The sequence below is a fragment of the Ctenopharyngodon idella genome, chromosome 1 (assembly GCF_019924925.1).
Source record: "Ctenopharyngodon idella isolate HZGC_01 chromosome 1, HZGC01, whole genome shotgun sequence".
In the NCBI taxonomy this organism is placed as follows: domain Eukaryota; kingdom Metazoa; phylum Chordata; class Actinopteri; order Cypriniformes; family Xenocyprididae; genus Ctenopharyngodon; species Ctenopharyngodon idella.
The window spans coordinates 8,065,621-8,090,839 of NC_067220.1; the positions used below are offsets into that span (position 1 = coordinate 8,065,621).

A 25,219-nucleotide genomic window follows, 5' to 3' on the forward strand; every position below is an offset into this window, starting at 1 on the left:
GCCATTTAAAAGCATTAGACCTAGAAAGAGAGATTCTAAAATTTCCAAATTTCCAACACTTTTTTTTTTTGATAATTTTGCCACTGGCGTTGTTTAAAGGGGTGGTTGATTATGATTTCACTTTTCTAACTTTAGTTAGTGTGTAATGTTGCTGTTTGAGCATAAACAACATCTGCAAAGTTACAACGCTCAAAGTTCAATGCAAAGGGAGATATTCTCTTTTACAGAAATTGCTTTTTAAGGACTGCAACAAACTGGTATGGACTACAACAAGCTTCTTCCTGGATTGGTGACATCACAAACCCCAAAATTTACATAAAACCTGCCTCCAAGAACACGCAAAAAAGGAGGTCAGGCCATGTTGGGCTGCTTTAGAGAAGAGGAAGAGTTGTTGTAGTAGAGTGTTGTTACCATGCCATCATTTTACATCAAATGAGGGTCAATTCAATGCTGGATTTGCACAAAAGATTAACATGACGGCACATGCTAGTCGATGAGTTGAATCAACTCCATAGCAACTACATAAATTTATCCACTAACCATTCAGAAACGTCCAGTTTCATTCTAAAAGTTCTTCCTGAGTCTCTCCATCAGTGTCGACTCCGGTTTTAACAATGTAAGGCTGAACACCGTTACTGACAATCCTCATTTTGGCTGCGTGAGATTCTCCAGCTTTGTTGTTGTTGAGCAACCGAAGCACGAGCTGTTAAAGCACTGCCCTCTTCTGGAAAGGGGGCCGGGAGCAGCAGCTCATTTAAAGGGACACACAAAAAAATGGCTTGTTTTGCTCACACCTAAATAGGGGCAAATTTGACAAGCTATAAATGATCTGTGGGGTATTTTGAGCTGAAACTTCACAGACACATTCTGGGGACACCAGAGACTTATATTACATCTTGTAAAAGGGGCATTATAGGTCCCCTTTAAGAATATTATTCCAATTGGATTTGCACCTCAAACAAAACCATTTTATTTAATTAAAGATTTTTAAATAGCTAACCATCACTACACTATACAGTGGGAAAAGGAAATATTAAATGTGTCTACTTTACCTGCAACTACCCTAAAATGATAGTGGAATAATGTCTCATAACATAACAAACATAACAAATGTGTGTATAGTGCAAGTCAGTGCATGGTTAATTGTATTGCAGTTGCTCTTCTAGTCTGTATCTAGGGATCCTGGTGGGTTGAGCTTGTTCATGGTTGGTTGGCATCTCATGGGACACACTTCGCTAATCCTCCCACCTCTCCTCTACAAATCAAAACTATGGCGGTTATGGGCTCTCAAAAGCATCCGCAATAATGCTGAGTAATTAGATTCAATCTTCAGTGCAAGTGCGGAGGAGAAGACGAGATAAAATGTAGCTAATGACGTGGTGCAATTAAGCCAGTGAATAACAGAGTCAGCAGTTCACCTGTTTTCATGTGCTTATTTACTGGCAGTCTTTACTATGCAATTCTATGCAAATGTCTGGTTTCTGTTTTATTACTTATAACAAAGCTTTGTTGATTATAATGGGAGTAGAGATGCTCATAACTAACTAGTAAACTGCTAACCGACCGACAGTAAGAATTTTGACCGAATAATAGTATCAGGTAAATGATTTAAAAAGTAATTTAAGTAATTTTTAAAGTAATTTTTCAAGAAATTTTAAAATGTTTGCAGCATGGTTAAAAAATCCGCTACAGATATAAAATTGTGTTTTTGAGAGAGAAAAAAAGTCACGTATAAGTCGCATTGTATTATTAGGCCTACATTCAGAAATAGTGTAAAATACTGGTGAAGAACTCCTTTCTAATACACTATAAACATAGGTATAGGCTATTTTAGATCCCCTCACTCCACAACAAATCCTTTAAATTTAACGGTAGTCATGCTGAGTGGCACAGATGCCGAGTTAGAACTGATATGCTGTGTGTGAGTGTGTGAGTGAGTGAGTGTGTGTGTGTATATATGTGTGTATATATGTGTGTGTGTGTGTGTGTGTGTGTGTGTGTGTGTGTGTGTGTGTGTGTGTGTGTGTGTGTGTGTGTGTGTGTGTGTGTGTGTGGCGCCTGCGCGATCACTTGAATTTTTTCCTTATAACAACGGAAACAACTTACAATACTCTGTTATGGTCAACTGTAAAGAGTTTGCTTTTATTTGTGTACACTCACAATTAAAAAAAAAACATTGCACTTTTGTAAAATAAAGAAAACAAACAGTTTTTCGGTTTTCGGTTTTCTTTCCGTGAACTTGTTTTTGAACTGAGCATATAGTCAGCATATAGTACTACTTGTCGCACAGTTTTTTCTTTCATTTTGTTAATCAGTTAATTATTTAAGTTAAATATATTTCACTTACAGGCCTATATGTAATTTTATTCTGTTTTTCTGTGTTCACAGAAGCACTACAGGTGCGTGATGTGACGATGTGTGAATCCTCACGTTCTGTTGTTTATCCTGCTGTTTGCGCAAGTAAATTTGGTATTTTTAATGGGTCACAGACATTTATTCTAATTTAATTTAATTCTTATTAAACAATCTTGTCAGTTAACAGTTAATGATTGGATAACGAGTGTCAGTTGTCGGTCAGGAAAAAAAATGAAATGAACAATTTTATGAACAATTAATTTTGATGATTTTGATTCTTACATCAGGTGTAGATACGATGTTTACATTTACATAAACTTAAATTTTGGTTTGCTTACATAAAATAAATAAAATCCAAATAAATCAAAAAAGTCAATCAAATTATATGAAGTAGCATTCTGATGTTAAATATTTAATTTACTTGATTATCAATAAATATGCATTAATGCATGCTTATGTAAAACGCTTACGTAAAAAATGTATATAAACTGGGGTTGAAATACTGCATTATACTTTACCATTACTATAATACAAAATTACTCATATAACGCAATAAGAGTTTAGTCATATCGCCCACCTCTGGGTTACACCCTGTCCATATCCAGCTCAATGGAGCGGTAACAGAAAGAATCATCTTTTTCCATCATTTATCCACCTTTTCAGACCAGAAATGGTTTTCTCTATCTCAGCTATTTCCAAACCCTGTTCATGTGTCTGTCAAAACATATGACAAATCTAACCTTTAAGTTACCAGATAAAAATAAACCCCTAATGGAAAAAAAAATAGTAGCAAACATCTTAAATAATGAAGAAAGACTTTGAATGAATCTGCAAAACACTGATAAAACTCCATAACAGTAATCAAAGATCATCTAGAGAACAGACTATGTCCCTTTTGGATATTCAAAGCCAAAATTGGGGATAACACATTACAAATTATATAATGTGATCTATTCATAAAATCAAAATTAGCACAATTTACTGCCTTGGTGCTTGATTTCAGTCAGAAATACTTCAGATTATAGAAGTAAAATGTTGCAAACAACACTTCATGTTGACTTTAGTACACTATATGTAGTCATGCTGGCTTACATGACATCCAGTCTACACAAATAAACGGTGCAAGGTGTCAAAAAAAGGTCTCTTTTGAAACAGAATTAACAACACTATCCAAACTGCAATCACAATGTCTACAGGCTACATTCTCTGCATGAAAAATCAGGCCTATACTATTTTAAGGAGACAAACCCTTCTCCACATCACTTTAGTTTCGAAGCTGCTGAAATTTCTGCACTTCTATTGGCACCAAATGGCATTGAAATCTGCTTGTTTGAGCGTAACAACATTAGCTCAACCAATGCCATGAGCTTTGACCAGAACTACCTGTTTGTCTGGAATGGGGGAGTGTTTATTATTTTCTGCATTTCTGTTAACGGCAAAAGGAATTATGCATTGTAACATTATTAGCTGCAAGTATTTTTTTCACTACTACTAAAGAGCCTGTGATACTGTGATAAAAATTAATGCAAAAGTAACAGTAAGTAAACATAAGTTTACCTTCCTAAAAAGTAATATATTTCATCATTTTCAATAGAGAGTTTCCCCACACCCCAAAACATCTTACCGATATGGTACAGCCCAATCCAGTCAGTGGCATCCACCTCCTCCTTGATGTCCCAAGAGATGACCAGGTTTTGCCCTCGCCCGAGTGTGAACTGGTATGTAGAGGCTGTTAAGGAGGAACGGCTATCCGACGTCACCAGGTCGGTGTCACTGTTGGCCCGCTGCAGGCCCATCGGTTCAGGAGCTCCTCCTCTAGAGCTCCCCACATTCCCAGAACCACCCTGTGACGAAAGGCTGCGGAGGTTTTCCGGGCTCAACGTGTAGCGCATGTGCGGGGTGCGCCTCCGCACCACTAGGAGATGTTCACGGGCGGTGGTGGTTGTGCCGGTTGCCATGGTGACTTGGGTGGAGGGGTGGGAAGTGTGGTGTGGGGAAGGGGTTGGGTGATGAGAAGTGGGAGGGTGGGGGCGGGAACGGGGAGGGAGGACTGCCGTGGCCAGCGAGGGGCGAATGGTGGAGGTCGGGATGAGATGGAGGTAAGAAATAGGAGCCAAATGGCCAAAAAGGGGGGGAAGGGGTTGGGATTGGGTTTGGGCTCAAGAAGCCCTAGTTGGCGGAAGTTTTCCCCTTCCTTAAGTTCTCTGGAAATGGAGGCGGCATCTAATATGATTAATATATAAATTTGACTTCAGAAATTTATAACAATCTTGAATTTATGACCTCAAGGTATATTAAGCACATCTAATCCAGAAGATTGAGGGTTTGCTGAGCCTCCAAAACTCAAAGAGCAACTAATGCGAGTCAGATCTCTCAAGAGTTCATTTTCAAAGTCTTTGAGGAATGGTGGAAGTCATACAGAGATCGTTCCTGGGTGGTAAATGGCCTTAAAACAAGGTTAGATATGGGTTCATGCCCAGTAAGAACCAATAGGCCCTAGTCAGTGGAAGTTTTCTCCTTAAGTTCTTTGTAAGCGGCAGTGGCATCTAAAATGATAAGTATATGAATTTGACTTCCAAAATTCATAACAATCTTGGGTTTGCAACCTCAAGATATCTTAAACACATCCAATCCAGAAGATTACGAGTTTGCTGGGCCTTCAGAACTCAACCGAAAGAGCATCTAATGCCAGTCAGATCTTTCAAAAGTCCATATTCAAAGTCTTCAAGGAATGGTGGAGATCGTTCCTGGGTGCCAAATGGCCTTAAAAAAAAGTTGAGGTTTGGGTTTAGGCCCAAACGGTCCAACAAACCCACTCACAGCACTAGCTGATGAGGTTTTCTCCTTCTCCGAGTTCTCTGGGGTTTGGCATCTAAAAAGACGATTACATAACCCACTTCTAAAATACCCAACAGGCTTGAGTTTATGCCGTTGAGGTATCAAATAAGCATCCAAACCAGAAAAGAAAAAGAAAGGCTGCCGGATACCTCTCAAAGGTCCATATTTAGAGTCTCAGAGGGTTTAAAGCACTAAGAAACAAAAATGAACTGAATATAACATATTTATCAGTATCATAACAGTTTCTGTCCATATCATCTGCTATGGGCATTATGGGCATTGTTTAATGCAGGGTGGATTTTTCCTGTCCATTTGTAGTACCCAAAGAGGGGAATAAGAACTGGATTTGTGATGTAAGGAACCTGATCTCCGCTTTGCCTTCAGGTCCAGGAGATGGTTTGATTCCACGCTGGGGTTTGGTTAATGGGACATATACCAGCAGCCGCAAATGGAGGACGATTGATACCTAAAAGAAAACAGAAAACAGGAACGGGGTAATTAGGTAGAAAAACGGAATGCGTTTATAAATTTATCACAATGAAGTTGAGGACAATGATTCATCAGGTTAACATAAGCTATTGACATATTGATTGAAAAAAAAAAAAAAAAAAAAAAACTCTAAATACTGCCCATGAGCTTCACTGTGTAATCCTTTTGTAAACCTCTTTCTTACACCAATTCTCCTCCCATTTTCCCTCACTTTATCTCTCACAGTCAGCCCTCCTTTCAAGCTTAGACAAGCGTGTGGCTCCTAAATTAGCTCTTTCTGCTTGAGTTGTCTGTGCAGGTTTCCAGAAGGGTGTGAAACACAGAGCGATGTGGCCTGCCCAGCTTACCTCAGCACGTCCTGGCCACCGACCAAACACAAGAGCTTTCTATACTACTGCCAAAATCATCCCGTATACAGCCACGAGTGTGTCTGTCTCGCTGTGTCTGCAGGGGCTAGTTCACACAGTAGAACGTGTTTTTGCTTTGAAAAATGCAAGATGGGGCAGTGGAATAGGGAAAAAAATGCAAGGTCTCGAGACTCGTTTTTTAAAAGTTGAACTGAACTGATGTTGAACTTGAGCGCCGCGTTTTCAGAACACCGTGTCATGCGTGAGACGCCGCAAAAAACGCAACACGCAAGCACAGCGGTCATATGCATCTATCTAGCACATTTACATAGAAAAACAATGAGAAAGTGGCGCATTGGAATGGAAAAACATGTTCTGTAGTCTATAGACACTGCTACATCCCAATACCACATTTTGAAGAAAATACCATAGTACATGAATGTGGTAATCAATCAGTATTAGTATGTTATAAACTATATGGGTCATTCCGTGTCAACTCAACCAGAGGTCCCCGGCTCAAATTTTTGATTTGGTTAATATTTTTTTCTGTATAAAAGACAAACATAAATAGTGACAAAATCCAAAATATTAAATGTTACAGATGTATATTTATCGAGTAATCCACTATTTTGTAGAAGGGGGTCAAAATGAGCATATTCACTTGAGATTTGGAGCCAAATTAGATGTAAAAATGAGTTTAGAAAGATGGCAGAATTTTTTTTTTTTTTTTACACAGAGATTGTTAGGTCTATTAGTAAAATCTGTTGACTTTAGCATTCTTTGTTTCATTATATGCCAACAGTGACAGTTCAAAAATGGCAACAAAGCACTTCTTGTGTTTTTTGCCTCAAGTTTGCATGCCTGTAAGTCAAGAAGTATTAAAGATATCTTAATATTCTGTTAGATTCTGGTTCTTAACTAACTTTTCTTTGGGAATCTTCATTTTAAAGGCCCTCGATGATTCAATCCCTGAGATATGGAGATCTTAATGCGGCTCCATGAGTAAATTGGTAAATTTTACACATTTTCAATGGTCAAAAACCAAATGTGGGTCACTTTGCATACAGCTGATACTTTTTTCTTTTAAAAAGAAATATCTGAAGAACAAATAATGTTGAAACTAGAAATGGATCTTGTGTTTTTCTTTTACCTGTCTGATTTCCATAAATACTCCTTTTCCAAAGTTTGCATGCCTGTAACTCTAAAAGTATCAAGATATCTTAACTTCTGTCTAGTTTCTCATTCTTAATAAACTTTCCTTTTTAAATCTTCATTTTCAAGGCCCTATATAGTTAAATCATAAATCAGCTCCATGTTCAAATTGTTGAATTTTACGCATTTTTAGTGATCGAAAACCAAATGTGGTTCACTTTGCACACAGCTGATACCATATATCAATGCTACTGCTTCTAATGCCATAGTACACCAATGTATTTTCCTGTAAAGGAACATTATCAGTAGATGCTGTATATAAAAATATCACTTTTGGAACTTCTTGGAAAAAAATTAAATAGGTTTAATTTGTTAATTTTATGCTTTGAATTTCACCACAAGTTGATTGATTTTGACAGAGTAAACTGCTGTGCAATGGTTTAATATGGATCCAATTACACAAAAAATGAGGAGAAACAGAGACAGATGGAGCAACTAAGAAACAGAAGAGAAAGCGATGAAACTCTGGAGATAAAGCGTGATCGAGATCAGACGGTGCAGTGGAAGTTATATAACTACAGCAGAGACAGAGACAGAGAGAGAGAGAGTAAATGAAAACCATATATCAGATATGGCATATGAACACAAGCAAGGCATTAGATCATAAACATCACACTTTAATGACATCTGTAGCCAAATACTGTTTACACGGTTAGGTTTACTCTGATTGGTGAGATCTTAAAGAAATATTTCACCCAAAAAAGGCATCAGTTACTCATCATGCCATTTCAAACCCGTATGACTATCTTTCTTCTGTGGAACACAAAGGATTTTTGAACATTTTGGATATAATCAAAGGCGCATGAGGACTGGTGCTGTCAAGCTCCAAAATGACAACCATAAAACTATGACACCATAACAGCGTCATAAAGGTGGTGTGATATAAATAATTTGTTATATTCTAAGTCTTCCGAAGCAGTACAATAGCTCTGTGTGCGAAACAGATCAAAATTGTCATTATTCACTGAAAATTTTGACACCCGCCTTTTGCATTCATGATTGTTCAAGAAAGATGCAGCGATTCGTGAACAAATCATTCTTTTGAAAGTTCTTTTTGATGAATGATTGATTCAGGGTTACCAGAATTTGTTCACAAATTGGACTAACGAGGTTCTCAAGCTCACTGTAGAAGATTTTCAGTGAAAAACATCTTAAATTGACTGCAGAAGACTTGAAATGTAGCATTTGTGCATATCATACTTCTATGGTGCTTTTCTGTCTAATTTGAAGCTTGAAAGCTCCAGTCCCATTATACTGTAATGCAAACAACAACGAACACATTCTTCAGGAAAAAAAAAAAGGAGAAATAAAGTCATATTGGTTTTGTAATAGCATGAGTAAATCATGACAAAATTGGTGCACAGCCTAAATACTCTGGAAAGAAACGTTAAAGCTCAGTGATACTGCAGCAATGCCAAAAATAGTCACATTTCAGATGCTGTACACGAAAATATCTCCTGATCTGCTTTATTTTTATTTATTTATTTTTGTTTGCCTTACTCTGACGTGCAGTCATGCACATACTAATAAAAGACAAAAAAAAAACGGAAGAAAAAAAGGTCACACTTTATATTAAGATGTCCTTACTATGCACTTGCACCAAAAAAATAAGTACAGTGTACTTATTGTGTTGATGTCACGTTTAGCCTATTTATAGCACTTTATTCAATAGATTGCATAAAATCAAGCAGCTTTAAAGTATTAAACATGAAAACCAGCATCTCGTTTCATCACAACTTCATTTTCTACTATAAAGCGTCTTTCCAGTGTGTTCAGGTTTTCACTCTCAGACGTCTGACCTCGACGGACTAAACAAAAAAAAAAAAAAAAAAAAAAAAAAAATCAACCAGAGAAGATTTCCACAGGAAAGAAGGCAGAGCTTTGGAGCCACACCTACCTATTACATAACAGCAACGGACCAATGGTAGTACAAAGGTGTTTACTAGCCGTAGCAAACTTTTCCAGAACGTTTGCTTTGGTAAGCTGTTTCGAACTCCCAAAACTTCGTTTTGGCCTGATTTTGTTCAAATTGACGTCAGATCAGTTCGTTCGTTGCTTTCGCTTGATGTATATCAGGGCCTTTATTCAGCAAGGATGTATTACATTGATCAAAAGTGACAGTAAAGACATTTATAATGTTACAAAAATTTCTGTTTCAAATAAACGCTGTTTCAAAGAATAAAATGGATCAGTTTCCACAAAAATACTAAGCAGCACTGTTTTCAACATTGATAATAATAAATGTTTCATGAGCAGCAAATCCGCATATTAAAATGATTTCTGAAGGATCATGTGACACTGAAGACTGGAGTAATGATGCTGAAAATTCAGCTTTGCAGCACAGGAATAAATTACATTTTAAAATATATTCAAATATAAAACAACGTAATAATATTTTACAGTATACTGTTTTTACTTAAAATTGTACTGACCCGAAACTTTTGAACGGTAATGAACTAATATTTCTGATACCAGTTTAGTGTACCATGTGAATACGCTGTTGTAAATGTGGCTGAATAAATGTGAGTGATAAAAAAAAAAAAAAAAAAAAAAAAAAATGGACAAGTGAGGTTGTTGAGCAGTTGAGAGAAGGTCCCAGCGGGCGGTCTGGTGCTTATGTAACTGCCATGCTGTTCACTCGCTCTCCCACACATTTCTGCTGCATTGTTTAAAAGTGTGACAGCGAGGAACTTTCCTGGGAAATGTCACTATCAATAAAAACAGGAAGAAGGGAGGTTGAGGGGTGACAGGTGAAGTATGTTTACCTTTCCGTGAAGCATATGTGTTTGTAGTCTTACTCTGAAGTGCGCAGGATCGTTCACGCTGTCTAACAGAACACGCAAGCCAGTCTAAATGTGCTGCAAACTACATGGGCTGGATGTAGTAATTTTAAAATACTTTACATTTTTGCTCACCTATTCATCATTAGTCAATAATGATTCACAATAAACAAATTCTTTAAAAGGGAGGTTGATTATGATTTCACTTTTTTAACTTTAGTTAGTGTGTAATGTTGCTGTTTGATCATAAACAACATCTGTAAAGTTACGACACTCAAAGTTCAATGCGAAGGGAGATATTTTCTTTCAAAGAATTCACTGTTTAAGGACTACAACAAAAGGCTGGTAGGGACTACAACAAGCTTATTCCCGGGTTAGTGACATCACAAACTCAAACATTTACATAAACCCCGCCCCCAAGAACACACAACAAAGGGGGTGAGGCCATGTTGGGCTGCTTTAGAGAAGAGGAAGAGTTGTTGTAGTAGAGTGTTGTTATCATGCCGTCATTTTACACCGGACTTCTTCACAAACTAGGGTCAATTCAACACTGGATTTGCACCAAAGATGAACATGACGGCACATGCTAGTCGATGAGTTGAATCAACTCCACAGCAACTACATAAATTTATCCACTAACCATTTAGAAACGTCCAGTTTCATTCTAAAAGTTGTAACTTCTTCCTGAGTCTCTCCATCAGTGTCGACTCCGGTTTGAACAATGTAAGGCTGAACACCATTACTGACAATCCTCATTTTGGCTGCGTGAGATTCTCCAGCTTTGTTATTGTTGAGAAACCGAAGCGCGAGCTGTTAAAGCTCCGCCCTCTTCTGGAAAGCAGTTCATTTGCATTTAAAGGGACACACACAAAAACAGTGTGTTTTTGCTCACACCCAAATAGGGGCAAATTTGACAAGCTATAATAAATGATCTGTGGGGTATTTTGAGCTGAAACTTCACAGACACATTCTGGGGACACCAGAGACTTATATTACATCTTGTAAAAGGGGCATTATCAGTCCCCTTTAAAATATTCTATTGTATATTCTTTTGTACACTAATACAGACAATTTAGTTGTAAAAACCATGGTTTTTCACACATCATGCTAACTGATTGTGTTCACGACGCCATCAGATATTTCCGTTTTTTTCTGTCCTCACCTTTTCTTACTGCCAAAATTAGCCCTCGCCTCAGTTACGCAAAGCTTCCGATGAAACTTTTCATCATTACTTCAACAGCTCATCTGTACTCTGCTGTCAGAGCAAATCCTCAGAGGAGCGACTGCTCCATTTTACAACAGCAACAGCAGACAGGGAAACGTTGTAACACACAGCTCAAGCGTTATTTGAATGGCACATTGAAAAGAGTGGGCTCTTTTCACCTGAGAAAATTAACTGGTGCCAGTCAGTTTGGAAACCCAGTGTTATACCTCCACAGAGCTTATCTATAAACAGCATTTTAGGAGAACATTCAGCAATTCTCTAGTATTGCAGAGCCAGATTTTTGAGCATAACTGGTCCACATTTTCACCTAATCTGTGCCCAATTAGATCAGAAGAATGATTAACATTAGGGGTGTAATGGTTCACAAACATGACGGTTCGGTACGTACCTCGGTATTGAAGTCACAGGTTCGGTACAACAGGGGGAAGAAAACTAAAAATAAAATTGCTATTCTCCTTTTTTTATTAAACAGTGTTTAATAAAAAGTGACTTGTTACGCCATATTGCACGTTGCACTTTCTCCCATTCAAAACAATACAAGTGACGCGTCTTGTGTTATTCTATAGTCTTTGGTACTACTGGGGTTAAATGAAGAAATACATTAGGAGAACCTTCAAAAAATCCAATCCAATTTCATCATCCCTCCCATTGTGCTTTTCCTTTCCTCTTAAACTCACAAATTAGTCTCAGATTGCTCTGAGAGCATCACGGTAGGTGTTGGTAGCAGGTGAAACTAAATTGGATCAAGAGGAGATTCACACTACCAGAGAAGCTGACAGGAAGTGTTAGATATCTCATTTATTATTCCCCTCTGATGTTATGGTCAGCAGGATATCTTCACATCAGTGCACTTCATGCTGAGATGGCTGGGATGCAATTCAGAAGGGTGAAGTTTTAATAAAAACTAGGTCAGTCATTTTCCTGATGTCCCACAAATGCCATGACTACATCAAGCAGGACTTTGAATCTATTTAAAAGTAAACTACATTTACAAAGTCTCTGTATTTGGTTTAAACACGACAGTCCGCCAATGACAAACCAGCAGTGTCACTGAAGTATGTAACTTAACACTACATACGTTACAATGTTAAAATTTCCCTACCACTTAATGTAGTTTAACTCTGTATCATTTTTAGAAATGCTTTGTCTTTTTGAACAAAATATATAATTGTTTATTATTATTTATAACATTATATATATATTTTTTTTTTTTTCTATGAATCTTAGGTACTAGGTACTTTTCCTGTAAATTAGTAGCAAAGACGAGTTCATAAGGTGGCCTTATATTTCCATAATCTTGGAAACGCCAACAGGTAGCAACAGAGGTCAACAGTGCTCACCCACTTTTTCAGCTTACTTGTTTCTGGAAGTATTTTTACTATGGGGATCATAAAAAGTCTTAATTAAAGACTTATAAGCCATGTACCTATCAAACCAGCTACAAGGTAAAACATTAGAAGCAAAAAAGTCTTCAACAAGGGAAAGCACTACAGTCCCATGAATATATGCATTTTAAAATATAAATATATGAAAATATTTAAGTAGTTTGAGAGTGAAAGGAAACTGACTATACGTCATTCACAGTGCTTCATTGGAGTGGGAGGGCCAAAAGAGTACTTTTGCCGCAATTTACTTGTCGTGATTCTGTGATTGATGTAGATTTTTTGCAGAATTATGGGTCATGTAGTTTCTCACCAGGAATGATACAATGATAGACAGAGCGATAGAAAGAACAATACAATGATAGAAAGAATGATAGATAGAATGATACAGATAGAACAATACATAGAACAATACAAGGATAGATAGAACGATAAAACGATAGAATGAAAGATAGAACGACACAATGATAGAAAGAATGATAGAACGAGACAATGATAGATAGAACGCTACAATGATAGATAGAACAATACAAGGATAGACAGAATGATAAAAGGATAGATAGAACGATAGAAAGAACAATACAAGGATTGACAGAATGATAGAATGATAGATAGAACAGTAGATAGAACGATACAAGGATAGATAGACCGATACAAGGATAGATAGAACGATACAAGGATAGATAGAACGATACAAGGATAGATAGAATGATAGAAAGAACAATACAAGAATTGACAGAATGATAGAATGATAGATAGAACAGTAGATAGAACGATACAAGGATAGATAGACCGATACAAGGATAGATAGACCAATACAAGGATAGATAGAATGGTAGAACCATAGATAGAAAGATACAACAAGGATAGAACGATACAAGGATAGATAGAACGATACAAGGACAGACAGAATGATAGAAAGAATGATACAAGGATAGATAGAATGGTAGAACAATAGATAGAAAGATACAACAAGGATAGATAGAACGATACAATGATAGATAGAACGATACAAGGACAGATAGAATGATAGAAAGAACGATACAAGGATAGATAGAACGATACAACAGACAGAAACAACGACAGACAGACAGACAGACAGACAGACAGATAGATAGATAGATAGATAGATAGATAGACAGGTCAATCTCTTCAAGACTTCTAATAAACAAATTTTTGATAAACAAATCAATGTATACTTCAGCTCAATGACAACATGTATCTGGCACACATGCAGTAGGTGTGCTGCTGATCGCTGGGCGAGGATTAGAGGGTGAATGGGTGGATTTAGCGGTGACAGAGCGCTTCTATTAATCCCTGTATTACCACGCCAGTCTCATCTCATCTCATTTCTGTGGCCTGATCGCCCCTCCCTCTGTCTCTCTTCACAAACACAACAGCACAGGCCATCTCACATTTCACCTCTGCCTCCTCCACCTGTCCTACTGAGATTTTTCATTACACTGTAATTTCTTCCTAACATGTTTTTCCCAAACTACACAGCATATGTCTCTCTTATCTTTTTGGATTACGGTCATGCACTTAATCTTTCTCAAATGAATAAACAGTATATCATCTTTTTAATGCTTTATATTGTACAATTTAATTCTATTTTAGGGGTATGTGTCTAAATATACCATATGTATCAAAATTGAGATTTGTAATAGCTATAAAATTGTTAAAATTGTCCACCGCCGAAAGCGCCAACAGTGGGCACGTGAGCATCAGAACTGGACCACGGAGCAATGGAAGAAGGTGGCCTGGTCTGATGAATATCAATATCAATATTCTGGTAACTACTAAATATGTTAGTTTTGTCATCTGCAAGGAGAATGTCCATTGTTTTGTGGTCTGAACCCCAGCTGAACTAATCCAGATTTGACTCAAATTCAACCTCCAAATCACTGTCAATTGCCGAGAGTAGACAGATTAGTCAAAGATATCAACTATAAGCAAGCCATTAAGGAATTGTTGGAATGATGAATAGAACAGATTATTTTCCCTATAAATTCAGTATGAGTAAACGCTTTCAAAAAAGGATGATACATATATATATATATATTTTTTTTTTTAAATAACAAGAGTGTCAACTAGAGTTGGCAAAGTCCAGCAACACGAGCGAAAAAAACTATTGACAATGCAACAAAGTCTATTCCTACAGACTGCGGCTGCACGACGTATAATAAAATCAATACCGTGATATGGCTCAGTGCTATTGTCAAATCTGTAAGGCTTGATAAAATTACTGTTTACAAACAAGTTCACAAACATGTATGCAAATACCTACTAGACAATATGTTATACTTGCGTTATACTTGCGTTAATGCGTCGCTAATAAATCTCAATACACAATGGGGCAACAAAAGGGATTTTCCCTGCTCTGGAGCGGGGTTAGCACCGCTTTTTACACAGGGTTTTGAAACCCTGCTCTGGAGTGGGGTTAGCACCGCTTTTTTACCCGGGGTTATGAAACCCAACTCTGGAGCAGGGTTAGCACCGCTTTTTATCCGGGGTTATGAAACCCTGCTCTGGAGCGGGGTTTGCACCGCTTTTTTCCAGGGGTTATGAAACCCTGCTCTGGTGTGGGGTTAGCACCGCTTTTTACCCAGGGTTATGAAACCCTACTCTGGAGCAGGGTTAGCACCGCTTTTTACCCGGGGTTATGAAACCCTACTCTGGAGCGGGGTTTGCACCGCTTTTTTCCTGGGGTTACGAAACCCTGCTCTGGAGCAGGGTTAGCACCACTTTTTACCCAGGGTTTTGAAACCCTACTCTGGAGCAGGGTTAGCACCGCTTTTTACCCGGGGTTATGAAACCCTACTCTGGAGCAGGGTTAGCACCGCTTTTTACCCGGGGTTATGAAACCCTACTCTGGAGCGGGGTTTGCACCGCTTTTTACCCGGGGTTATGAAACCCTACTCTGGAGCGGGGTTTGCACCGCTTTTTTCCTGGGGTTACGAAACCCTGCTCTGGAGCAGGGTTAGCACCACTTTTTACACAGGGTTTTGAAACCCTACTCTGGAGCAGGGTTAGCACCACTTTTTACCCAGGGTTTTGAAACCCTACTCTGGAGCAGGGTTAGCACCGCTTTTTACCCGGGGTTATGAAACCCTACTCTGGAGCGGGGTTTGCACCGCTTTTTTCCTGGGGTTACGAAACCCTGCTCTGGAGCAGGGTTAGCACCACTTTTTACACAGGGTTTTGAAACCCTACTCTGGAGCAGGGTTAGCACCGCTTTTTACCCATGGTTATGAAACCCTACTCTGGAGCAGGGTTAGCACCGCTTTTTACCCGGGGTTATGAAACCCTACTCTGGAGCAGGGTTTGCACCGCTTTTTACCCATGGTTATGAAACCCTACTCTGGAGCAGGGTTAGCACCGCTTTTTACCCATGGTTATGAAACCCTACTCTGGAGCAGGGTTTGCACCGCTTTTTACCTGGGGTTATGAAACTCTGCTCTGGAGCGGGGTTTGCACTGCTTTTTACCCGGGGTTATGAAAGTTTCTGTATATTTCCTACCTGTTAGATCACATATTGAAAAAATACCGTCATTATGTATCTCTAATTTAGAGATTAAATGTGAAATCATTACAAGATAAAAATACATTAAAAACGTTAATGTTAGGACGATTAATCGCGATTAATTACAGAAAAATGTGATTAATTAGTTAATTTTTTAATCAATTGACAGCACTAATTTTTATATTTGATTAAGTTTTGGTACAAATTCTAACTACACGTTAAATAAACTTATTGTACCTGAAAAACTTAATTTGTTTAATTCATATTTTTGTTATATTGTACACAAAATAACTATTGTGATATAAATTGTTACCATGAAATAAGAATTTGGTCATATCGCCAACCCCAACACGCAACTATGTTTTATTATAAATAACAAAATAAATAATTTCATTTCAACAAATTTACCATCAACAGCAAAACTCCGTCCCCCCTGTTTTCTCACTGACACACCCCAAACTCAGAAACTCTGGGCTTAAAGAAAGTTCAGAGTTTCCCCAGTCGTAATTGTGGTGGAATTCATGCACGTTCAACTCGTAAAAACGATTTTTCCGACATGACTTGAACACACCATTGGAATTCACATTCTTCAGCAGAGTATGTTTCGTGCCTACAAATCTACAATGCACAACATAATCCATCAAATGTAGAAATAAAGCCAAGACACCCAACCATAAACCTTACCCCTCCATCCGTCCAGTTAGTACGGTCCATATAACTTCAACTGCTGGCCACTGGACTGCGCCAACATGCCTAAAGTAAAGGGGGAGGGTGATATCTGCTCTGCCCACAGCCTCCAGCAGGTCCGTCTGTGGCGCCGACGCCTGTGGCTGTTACTCTGCCAGGAACGGTCAGCTCACCTAAGATGCATTAGCTAATGATCTTACATCCTGTCCCCTCCTCAAGGCACTTCCTCCCAGAGCAGTTCAGGCAGCGGATGACTGACTCAGCGCTCCCGGTCTGAGACAGCACAGCTAAATCCTGTCTAATGCCTCCACTGAGAGACCTTACCTTTGAACCTCAGAGCACTCGGGCTAAACGCCAGCCTGATGGGAGGACACATGCACAACTCGAACTAGAATATTTGAGTAAATCTGAGTATATTTGAGGTAGAACCTTTCATGTTAAACTTTACAACATAGTATCTAAATGATCATCATTATGCAGTCTTCACTGTATGCATATCTGTTTTCCTTCCCTTCAATAAGATTATCTCTTGGAAGGATAAGGAAATGACCATATAAACCGATGTCGTGGCTCATTTCAGAAGAATTTTCTGGGCTCAGATAAACAAATGGCCACAACCTCCCATACAAAGATTTACCATGGTAAATGTCTACCAAAATACTAGTTACTTCAGTCATCATTATTCCAACATATATTAAATTGAAGGAAAAAAAACAAAAAAAAACATAATGATAACATTAAAATTATAATACATTTTCCAGGGTAACATTATTAGAAAAAAACAGATGCTTGAATTTTCTGAAGAAAATTCTTTTCTCTATTTTTGTAAAGGTTCCTGTGTACAATTGTAAGTATGCTTAATTATATTGAATGTGCACTTGTAGTGTGCTTCAAATCTTAAAAGAATATTAAAAAAAAAAATACTTCTAGATAATATAATATTAAAGGGGACTTATAATGCCCCTTTTCACAAGATGTAATATAAGTCTCTGGTGTCCCCAGAATGTGTTTCGCCTCAAAATACCCCACAGATCATTTATTATAGCTTGCAAAAACAAGCCATTTTTGTTTGTGTCCAAATGCTTTAAATGCAAATGCTGCTTCCAGCCCGCTTTCCAGAAGAGGGTGGAGCTTTAACAGCTCACGCTTCGGTTGCTCAACAACAACAAAGCTGGAGAATCTCACGCAGCCAAAATGAGGATTGTCAGTAACGGTGTTCAGCCTTACATTGTTCAAACCGGAGTCGACACTGATGGAGAGACTCAGGAAGAAGTTACAACTTTTAGAATGAAACTGGACGTTTCTGAATGGTTAGTGGATAAATTTATGTAGTTGCTGTGGAGTTGATTCAGCTCATCGACTAGCATGTGCTGTCATGTTAATCTTTTGTGCAAATCCAGTTGAATTGACCCTCGTTTGTGAAGCAGTCCGGCGTAAAATGACGGCATGATAACACTCTACTACAACAACTCTTCCTCTTCTCTAAAGCAGCCCAACATGGCCTCGCCCCCTTTGTTGCATGTTCCTGGGGGCGGGGTTTATGTAAATTTTGGGTTTTGTGATGTCACCAACACGGGAAGAAGCTCGTTGTAGATAACTATAGTTAACTAAAGTTAAAAAAGTGGAATCATAATCAAGGGCCCCTTTAAGTGTTTTAAAAAAGCACTCTGAAGTTCAGATGATTGAATTTAATAAACAAATAAAACTATATTGTAATGCATTTAACATGCAATTATGTCCAAAAACATTACTTTCAGTTTGCACAAGTATATTATTTCTATAGTAAGTATAAAACTCTTTTTTAAAAGTATGCTAAAGTGTACTTCTTCATAAGAGTTAGGATGCACCTACACCTTAAATACACCAACATAAAAGGAAATCTTTAAAAATGGTGTCCAAAGCGACCAAAAATAACTACAAGACCAAAAATGTAAACGTTTTTCATCTGTTAGTCATATTACAGGTGTAAACAGCACTGACTGTATAGTTTAACAAAATTCAGCATAAAACTCTTCAGCTAAACAGCTACTGCTGCTATATATATCTTCATATTTTCTGCCTGTATTTACATTTCTCCAGTCAAGAGTAGATAAACTTGAGTTTTAGGAGCAAACACTCCCTCAAACTAGACTAGCCCCCGCACTGCAACACATGTCGTATCGTTTCACTGTTTATTTATACAGCGTCGAGGGTGACGCTATTTATAGACGAGCCAGCACATCCCGGCCACTCAGATGCCAAAACACTGACCCATATCTGAGGCGGGTTTGTGCATGCCAGCTGGTGTTCACAGCCAAACAATAGGCTAATGTAGCATGTTAACGTGCTTCCTAGCAGTACGGCGTATTCATGTCCATGCATTAGCACATACTGATGTTATGAGTCACGTTACTGCCGGTTTAGCATGACAGAATGGATTTAAGTCATTTGTAAGATTTGTAAAGATGCTGCCACTCCAACAAAAACTGACAGTAACTGTGAATTAGCAAAGGGCGAATAATGAGAAGGGGAAAAACAAATGAGATCTCTTTAATATCTCATTTGTTTCTCCAAGAAAGCATGGAGAAAAATGGAGAACTAGAGACTTTAGCTTCTCAGAAGAAAAATATCATGTTTGCCAAGTGCAAATATGTGCTCATACTTGCCAAGATAAAGTCTTCAATCTAAAGTCAGAGATTTCAGTATTATGATAAAAAATGTTTATAGTTATTCTCCGAAGACAATCATTTAAGAAATGTTATTGACATTCATTTTATAGCTCCGTACTTTTAGTGTACATCCACAATTGTCTCATTTGTGTCTCCCATGGAAGAAAGTCCATACTTGAAAGTCTCCTGAGTTACAAAAAAAGCAACTTTTGAGCAACAAAAATTCTCAAGGCCGACTTATTGTGCAAAAGTCATTTGGCTGTTTTATCGTCTGTTGTAATCCCAAAGACTTTGTGACTAAGGTTGTGTATCGTTTTAATTTTAGCGATCCCGATTCCAATTCTGATTCTTCTTATCGATTCTGATTCTTATCGATTCCCAGTTTCGATTCCAATGAGATAAAAAGAAAGTCAAACATTTACATATCCACTAACTAACTAGATTAACATACATTTCAAACATTATTAAAGCCAAGTAGGCCTATAGTAATACAATAAGAACAAATAAGCAAATTAGCAATAGCACAAATAAACACAACTAAACAAAGTTCAGAAATTGAAATCAAATAGCACTGTGTATATTTCTTTTTATAAATAAAATATAGATTAATCCTTATTAAAGTTACAAAAGTTATTCAGGTTTATTAGGCTGCTGTTACACATGCATTTTATTTCTCAACTGTTTACGTTCATTTAAGACAAAACCGAATGTTTACGAGGATATTTTGACATAATTTTGTGTATTTGTCCATTTAAGCGTGAGAAAACACGAAAGAGAACTTAATTCAGTATTCGTGCACTATATGCTTTTGTGCGTATGCTCTGAATGTACCCAACACAGAAAGCAAAAAAAAATTGCATCTCCTTGCCCTTGAATGGTTTAAAACCACATTAAAATGTGCACACAGGAATCAACAGGCGGAGTAGAAATTTTAATTTTATAACAAGTATCCGATTCCTGACCTTATCCGATTACAGAATTGGAATGAATGACTTTTGACTAATATTCAAAAAATGTCATCTGGGTTCATCAGACAAAGATTTCATCCTGTATTGACAAATAAGGCTGAGAAATGCCACACCAGTGTGACCGCACTGTTTGGATGAACAATAGGCCATGATGCATATTCTATTTCGGGTACAGAGTGATGTAAGTGTGTGTGTGCACATGCATTCTGCTCAAGAAAGCACCAGGAAAGAGCCTTGACTTCTTCCTGCGATTGCGCTGTACATAAAAATAAAACTTTAAGCTTACATGGTTACCACAATGACGCAGGAACAATGACATATGCTCTTCCCAGGAGTCAACTGCAAACCTGATCAATGTAAACATACCAATGCACAAAATTAGAAACAAACTTACAATGCATTTGACGCAAGAAATGTCTAACTTACACACACACAGTCACAGTGATGCAAACCAGGCGTCCAACCAGAAAACACAAACAGACGCACATGCTTTTCCCTAACCTCATCTGACGGGAAAACGTAACTATTTTATGAGGTGGCGATTTCGTATGTTTCGAATGTCGACCGTACAAAAACGTACGATTATTTAAAAAAAAAAAAAAAAGTAAGCATGAAGATTCACCCCAAAACAAACCTGTCACTGTGAAGTAAGCAGATTGTACGAAAACATACAAATGAGATCATACAAATTCATACGAATTAGCCACCAGTTTGCCAAAACATAAAATAGTTACTCATAAATCAATGCACACACACACACACTTCCAGATTTAGAAGATCTGGAATATCTACACTTGAGACACAAATTGATGTGTCCAAAAAAAAAAAAACATATTTGCTGAACAAGCAGGCTTAATAAAGCAGCAATATGGTTATCGAACGCAAGTGATAGACCAAAGCAATGTAAAATTATTCAAGAAAATGTCAAGTTAGTTTGTAGTCTCAATGTCCATGGCTAAAATGAGAAACAAGTAGTTAGCGGTAGAGTGTTTAATAAGGTTTATAAGTTAGTAAGAGTGGTGCGGTTCACAGCTTCAGGCCGAATACCACTATGTTTATAACACTCAAATTCCAGAAGACCTCCAGCGATTTTCACTTCAGACAAGCAGTAACATACTGCTCTAACATACTACTGCATAAAAACTATTTTAATACTGCAAAACGTTATGCAATAAGAAAAAAAAAATCATCTATTTTACACAGATTATGTATTTTACCTCTGTGTTGCATTTTAACTTAAATTGGATATTTAAAAAAAAAACAAAATACAACAGAAAAAACCCTGATATTTTAATTGTGGATTATTTTATATTCAATGACCAAGTTGTACTAATTTAAATCAAATATACCAAATATTTGTTTCAAACTAGAATAATTATATCTATATCCTTAGTATGTTTGGACAGAAGACGAGAGTTCTTCATTACTCATAAAAGACAAAATTATTATGGGAATAATGGATTCTAAACAACAAAAAAAATGCCACAATTTGAATTTGTCAAGAGCTTGAAGCAGATAGGAGGGAAAAACACCCAGAAACACCTCATATGTGGCCGCTTCCAAGTATAAGGAGCTTTCCTTGCCATTAATGCTTGGATAACATGCCTACGTCTCACAATGTCAAAAATAATGGCTAGTGCAGTGGCTGGGATATATACGTAAACCTATTAACATCCGTTCCCATGATTTTTGGAATGACTTATCGTGAGAGGGGGTAAAAAGACGTTTTAGTCATATAACATTGGTTAATGGAAATGTCGTAATTTCACAATAGTTTATCGATATTTAGAAAATATCGCAAAAGTTTTGCGCAACTCTGTAATAGAAACACAGCTACTGTCTTAATGAGTGAGTCATTGAGTCATTCATTCATTCATTCATTCATTCAGTATCGAAGCAAGTGGATGAATTTATGAACGAGTCATTGAATCATTGACTCTCTCGATTTGTTCAAAGCTGCAGATTCGTTCACTAACGAAACACTGCTGTGTATTGCTTGGAGACGCAAAACAGTTCTGCTGTGGCTTTTGTTGAAACTATTATTTCTGTGCAAAATAGAGCGAACTATACAAATATAAAAACTATACAAGCTGCTTGTGTGGATGCAGTCAGTTTTGACCGCAACAGATGAGGTAATTGATTGCATGTCATGTATTTGACCTTTTACAGGCACTACCGTTTTCCTATTTTTAAACTAGAGATGGCATTTTGCCTGTTAGTAATACATGTTCGGTTTTAATGTTATTTTAAAGTGGGGTTGGCAAAACGCAGAATTTTGTTTGAGTACCTCACATACCCCAGTTTGGGAAGCACTGCCCAAACCAAACACAACACCACCAACAAAACAATTTCATTCACACAAAAACTACATAAAAAACACTGGCTAACATCAGAAACTAACTAAAGACCTTATTTAAGAGTTATGCCACTTTTATTTAAACATTTAATGAGATATTTAAATGTAATTAGAAATGTGCCAATTGGCTTAAAGCAACTGTATAATTAAAAGAACAGCATTTGTTTGAAATACACTTTTTTTTTTTCTTCATGATAACTGTCTTTAATGTCACTTTTGATCAATTTAAAGCGTCCTTGCTATATAAAAGTATCATTTTCTTTTAAAAAAAATATCTTACCATCCTCAAACTTTTGAACGGTACATTTAAACTGCTAATACATCACAACTAAAAGCCCATAAGCACTATAAATGTGTGACAAAGCAGTACCTGACGTGATGTCACACTGATTCTGTAAGATAATAAGTCCAAGTCAGGTCGTGCTAATGAAACTCAGGCAGGCTTAGCGGGTGTCACCTTACATGACTTTGACAAAACACTTGGCATGCCAAACACTGCAGAACTGAATGATGTTATTATAATAATGGGAAGTTGTAATACTTTCATCACATGCCACAATATGGCTTGTTTGATCAATCAGTCAGTCAGACTATTTCTATATATATATATATAAAACAACATTTTTTTTCCACTCATTGTTGCCTAAAAGAAAAAATAAAGTCCAGCTCTACATTTTATTGATATTATTATTCTTTTTTTACTTGGAAATTCATCACATTATGGAAGTGAAATGGCTTGTGAATGACTTTATCCAAAGTTTTTCATTGAACGTTTTACTTTTAAAATAATATTTCGCAAACTCCTCATCAATGGATGTCAATCTCTTAGTGGAGGAAGTAAAAAAACATAAAATGTGAATAGCCATATTCTTGCCAGCCTATAGTCAGAACACAAACACATTATCAGTTCATTTGATCATCACCATCTGGACCACCAAAAGTCAATTTTACTATTATGCACAGCTAATTCTAACTGCTCATGCAATTAAAAAAAAGTAAATATACCCAATAAACTGTTTGTCATGCCAATAAAGTACAAGTCGAATTGATTCCTTCTATTGTCCGCTCATCTCTATAGCCCTCTCAAGCCATATATCTCCGCTCTTACTTTCCAATGATGTCAGACTCACTCTGTCTCCACCTATAGCTTCTGCTATTATTCATCCAAGACTGTCTGATCCGATGTCCAATAACATCCTCCTTACCCACAGAGATGAATCAATACTTAAATCAAGAGGATTTGATCAAACGTTGCAAAGCCCAAAGACTTTTCTGCATTTTAGGTGCTAAATTTAACAGGAAAATCTGAGGAGTCTAGCCATTTTAAAGTCCTAAAGAACACTAAGGAATTTTATGCAAAGCACACAACACTTGGATGGCTCTCAGGAATGAATCTGCATGGATCTGTAACCAATTGAGCCTTTTAGAGAGGCAAATATTGGATTGAACGAGAACCAGGCCATCCTGAAATTGAGTCTGAGGCGAGGCATTAATGACTGAGCCACCAGCTTTAACTGTGTCATTTAATCCACAGATCACATAGATGGTCTAAATAGTCCTGAAGTGGGATTTTGGAGCTGCTCTTCAAAGCAAAGCTTCATATGACCTCATTACTGGTGACGAAAACTAGTCTTGGAAAAGGAAACTTTCTGCTAGGCGTGTCTGAATTACTTTTTTGGACATTTTTTAACTATAATACAACTATAAAAGCATCTGATTCGACAATTAAAACTCACAATGTAAAACAAAAACAATCAACTATAGGAAACCCAGACCATGTGCAATTCCTCTCACACTCAAATCTATTAACCTTAAAGCCTGAAAGAACCATCTCAAGTTCTACAAGAAACTTCGTATTCTACTTCTTAAGAAAACCATCCCATACTTGCGCTTTAACAAACCAGGAAGCCATAAACTGATCTGAAAACCTATAAAGAACAATCAAAAAACTGTTTTCGTCTCTAAAGATTCATATAGAATCAACTCAAGAACCCGAAAGTTTGTTTTAGAACATTTATTTGCTCCTATTGTACACTCAAAAAATGATTTTACAATGTTCTGTTTATTTAAAAAAAAAAAAAAAAAATCATTTTCATTTAACACCATTGTATTAGGTTTCTCATTCAAACAATTGCATTGTGTTAAACTGACTTGAAACAGTTGTGTTTTGGCTCAACTCAATATTTTCATTTTGAAAGAACATGTTTCAATTAAGTAGGCCAAAAATAACATTTGATGCTCATTCAATTTACTTAGGTAAATTAAGTTAATCCAACACAATTATTTTCAACCACTTTACTTAATCCATTTGAGTACATAAACGCTAAAACTAGGAACAGGATTTCCCCTTCCCATCATGCTTTGCAATGATGTTATTTTATGCTTTTTTTTAATCAAGATGATAAAATT

At 37.1% G+C, this 25,219-nt stretch overlaps 1 protein-coding gene across 1 annotated transcript in view; it reads right to left on the reverse strand.

The window, feature by feature from the left end:
- The window catches only part of hecw2b (HECT, C2 and WW domain containing E3 ubiquitin protein ligase 2b), a 63,454-nt gene that overhangs the window by 36,309 nt on the left and 1,926 nt on the right, over positions 1 to 25,219 (reverse strand). Inside the window, exon 2 of the mRNA XM_051894123.1 lies at positions 3,980 to 5,659. Coding sequence (XP_051750083.1) covers positions 3,980 to 4,313 — 334 coding nt within the window. The 5' untranslated portion in view covers positions 4,314 to 5,659. The remainder of the gene's footprint in view (positions 1 to 3,979; positions 5,660 to 25,219) is intronic.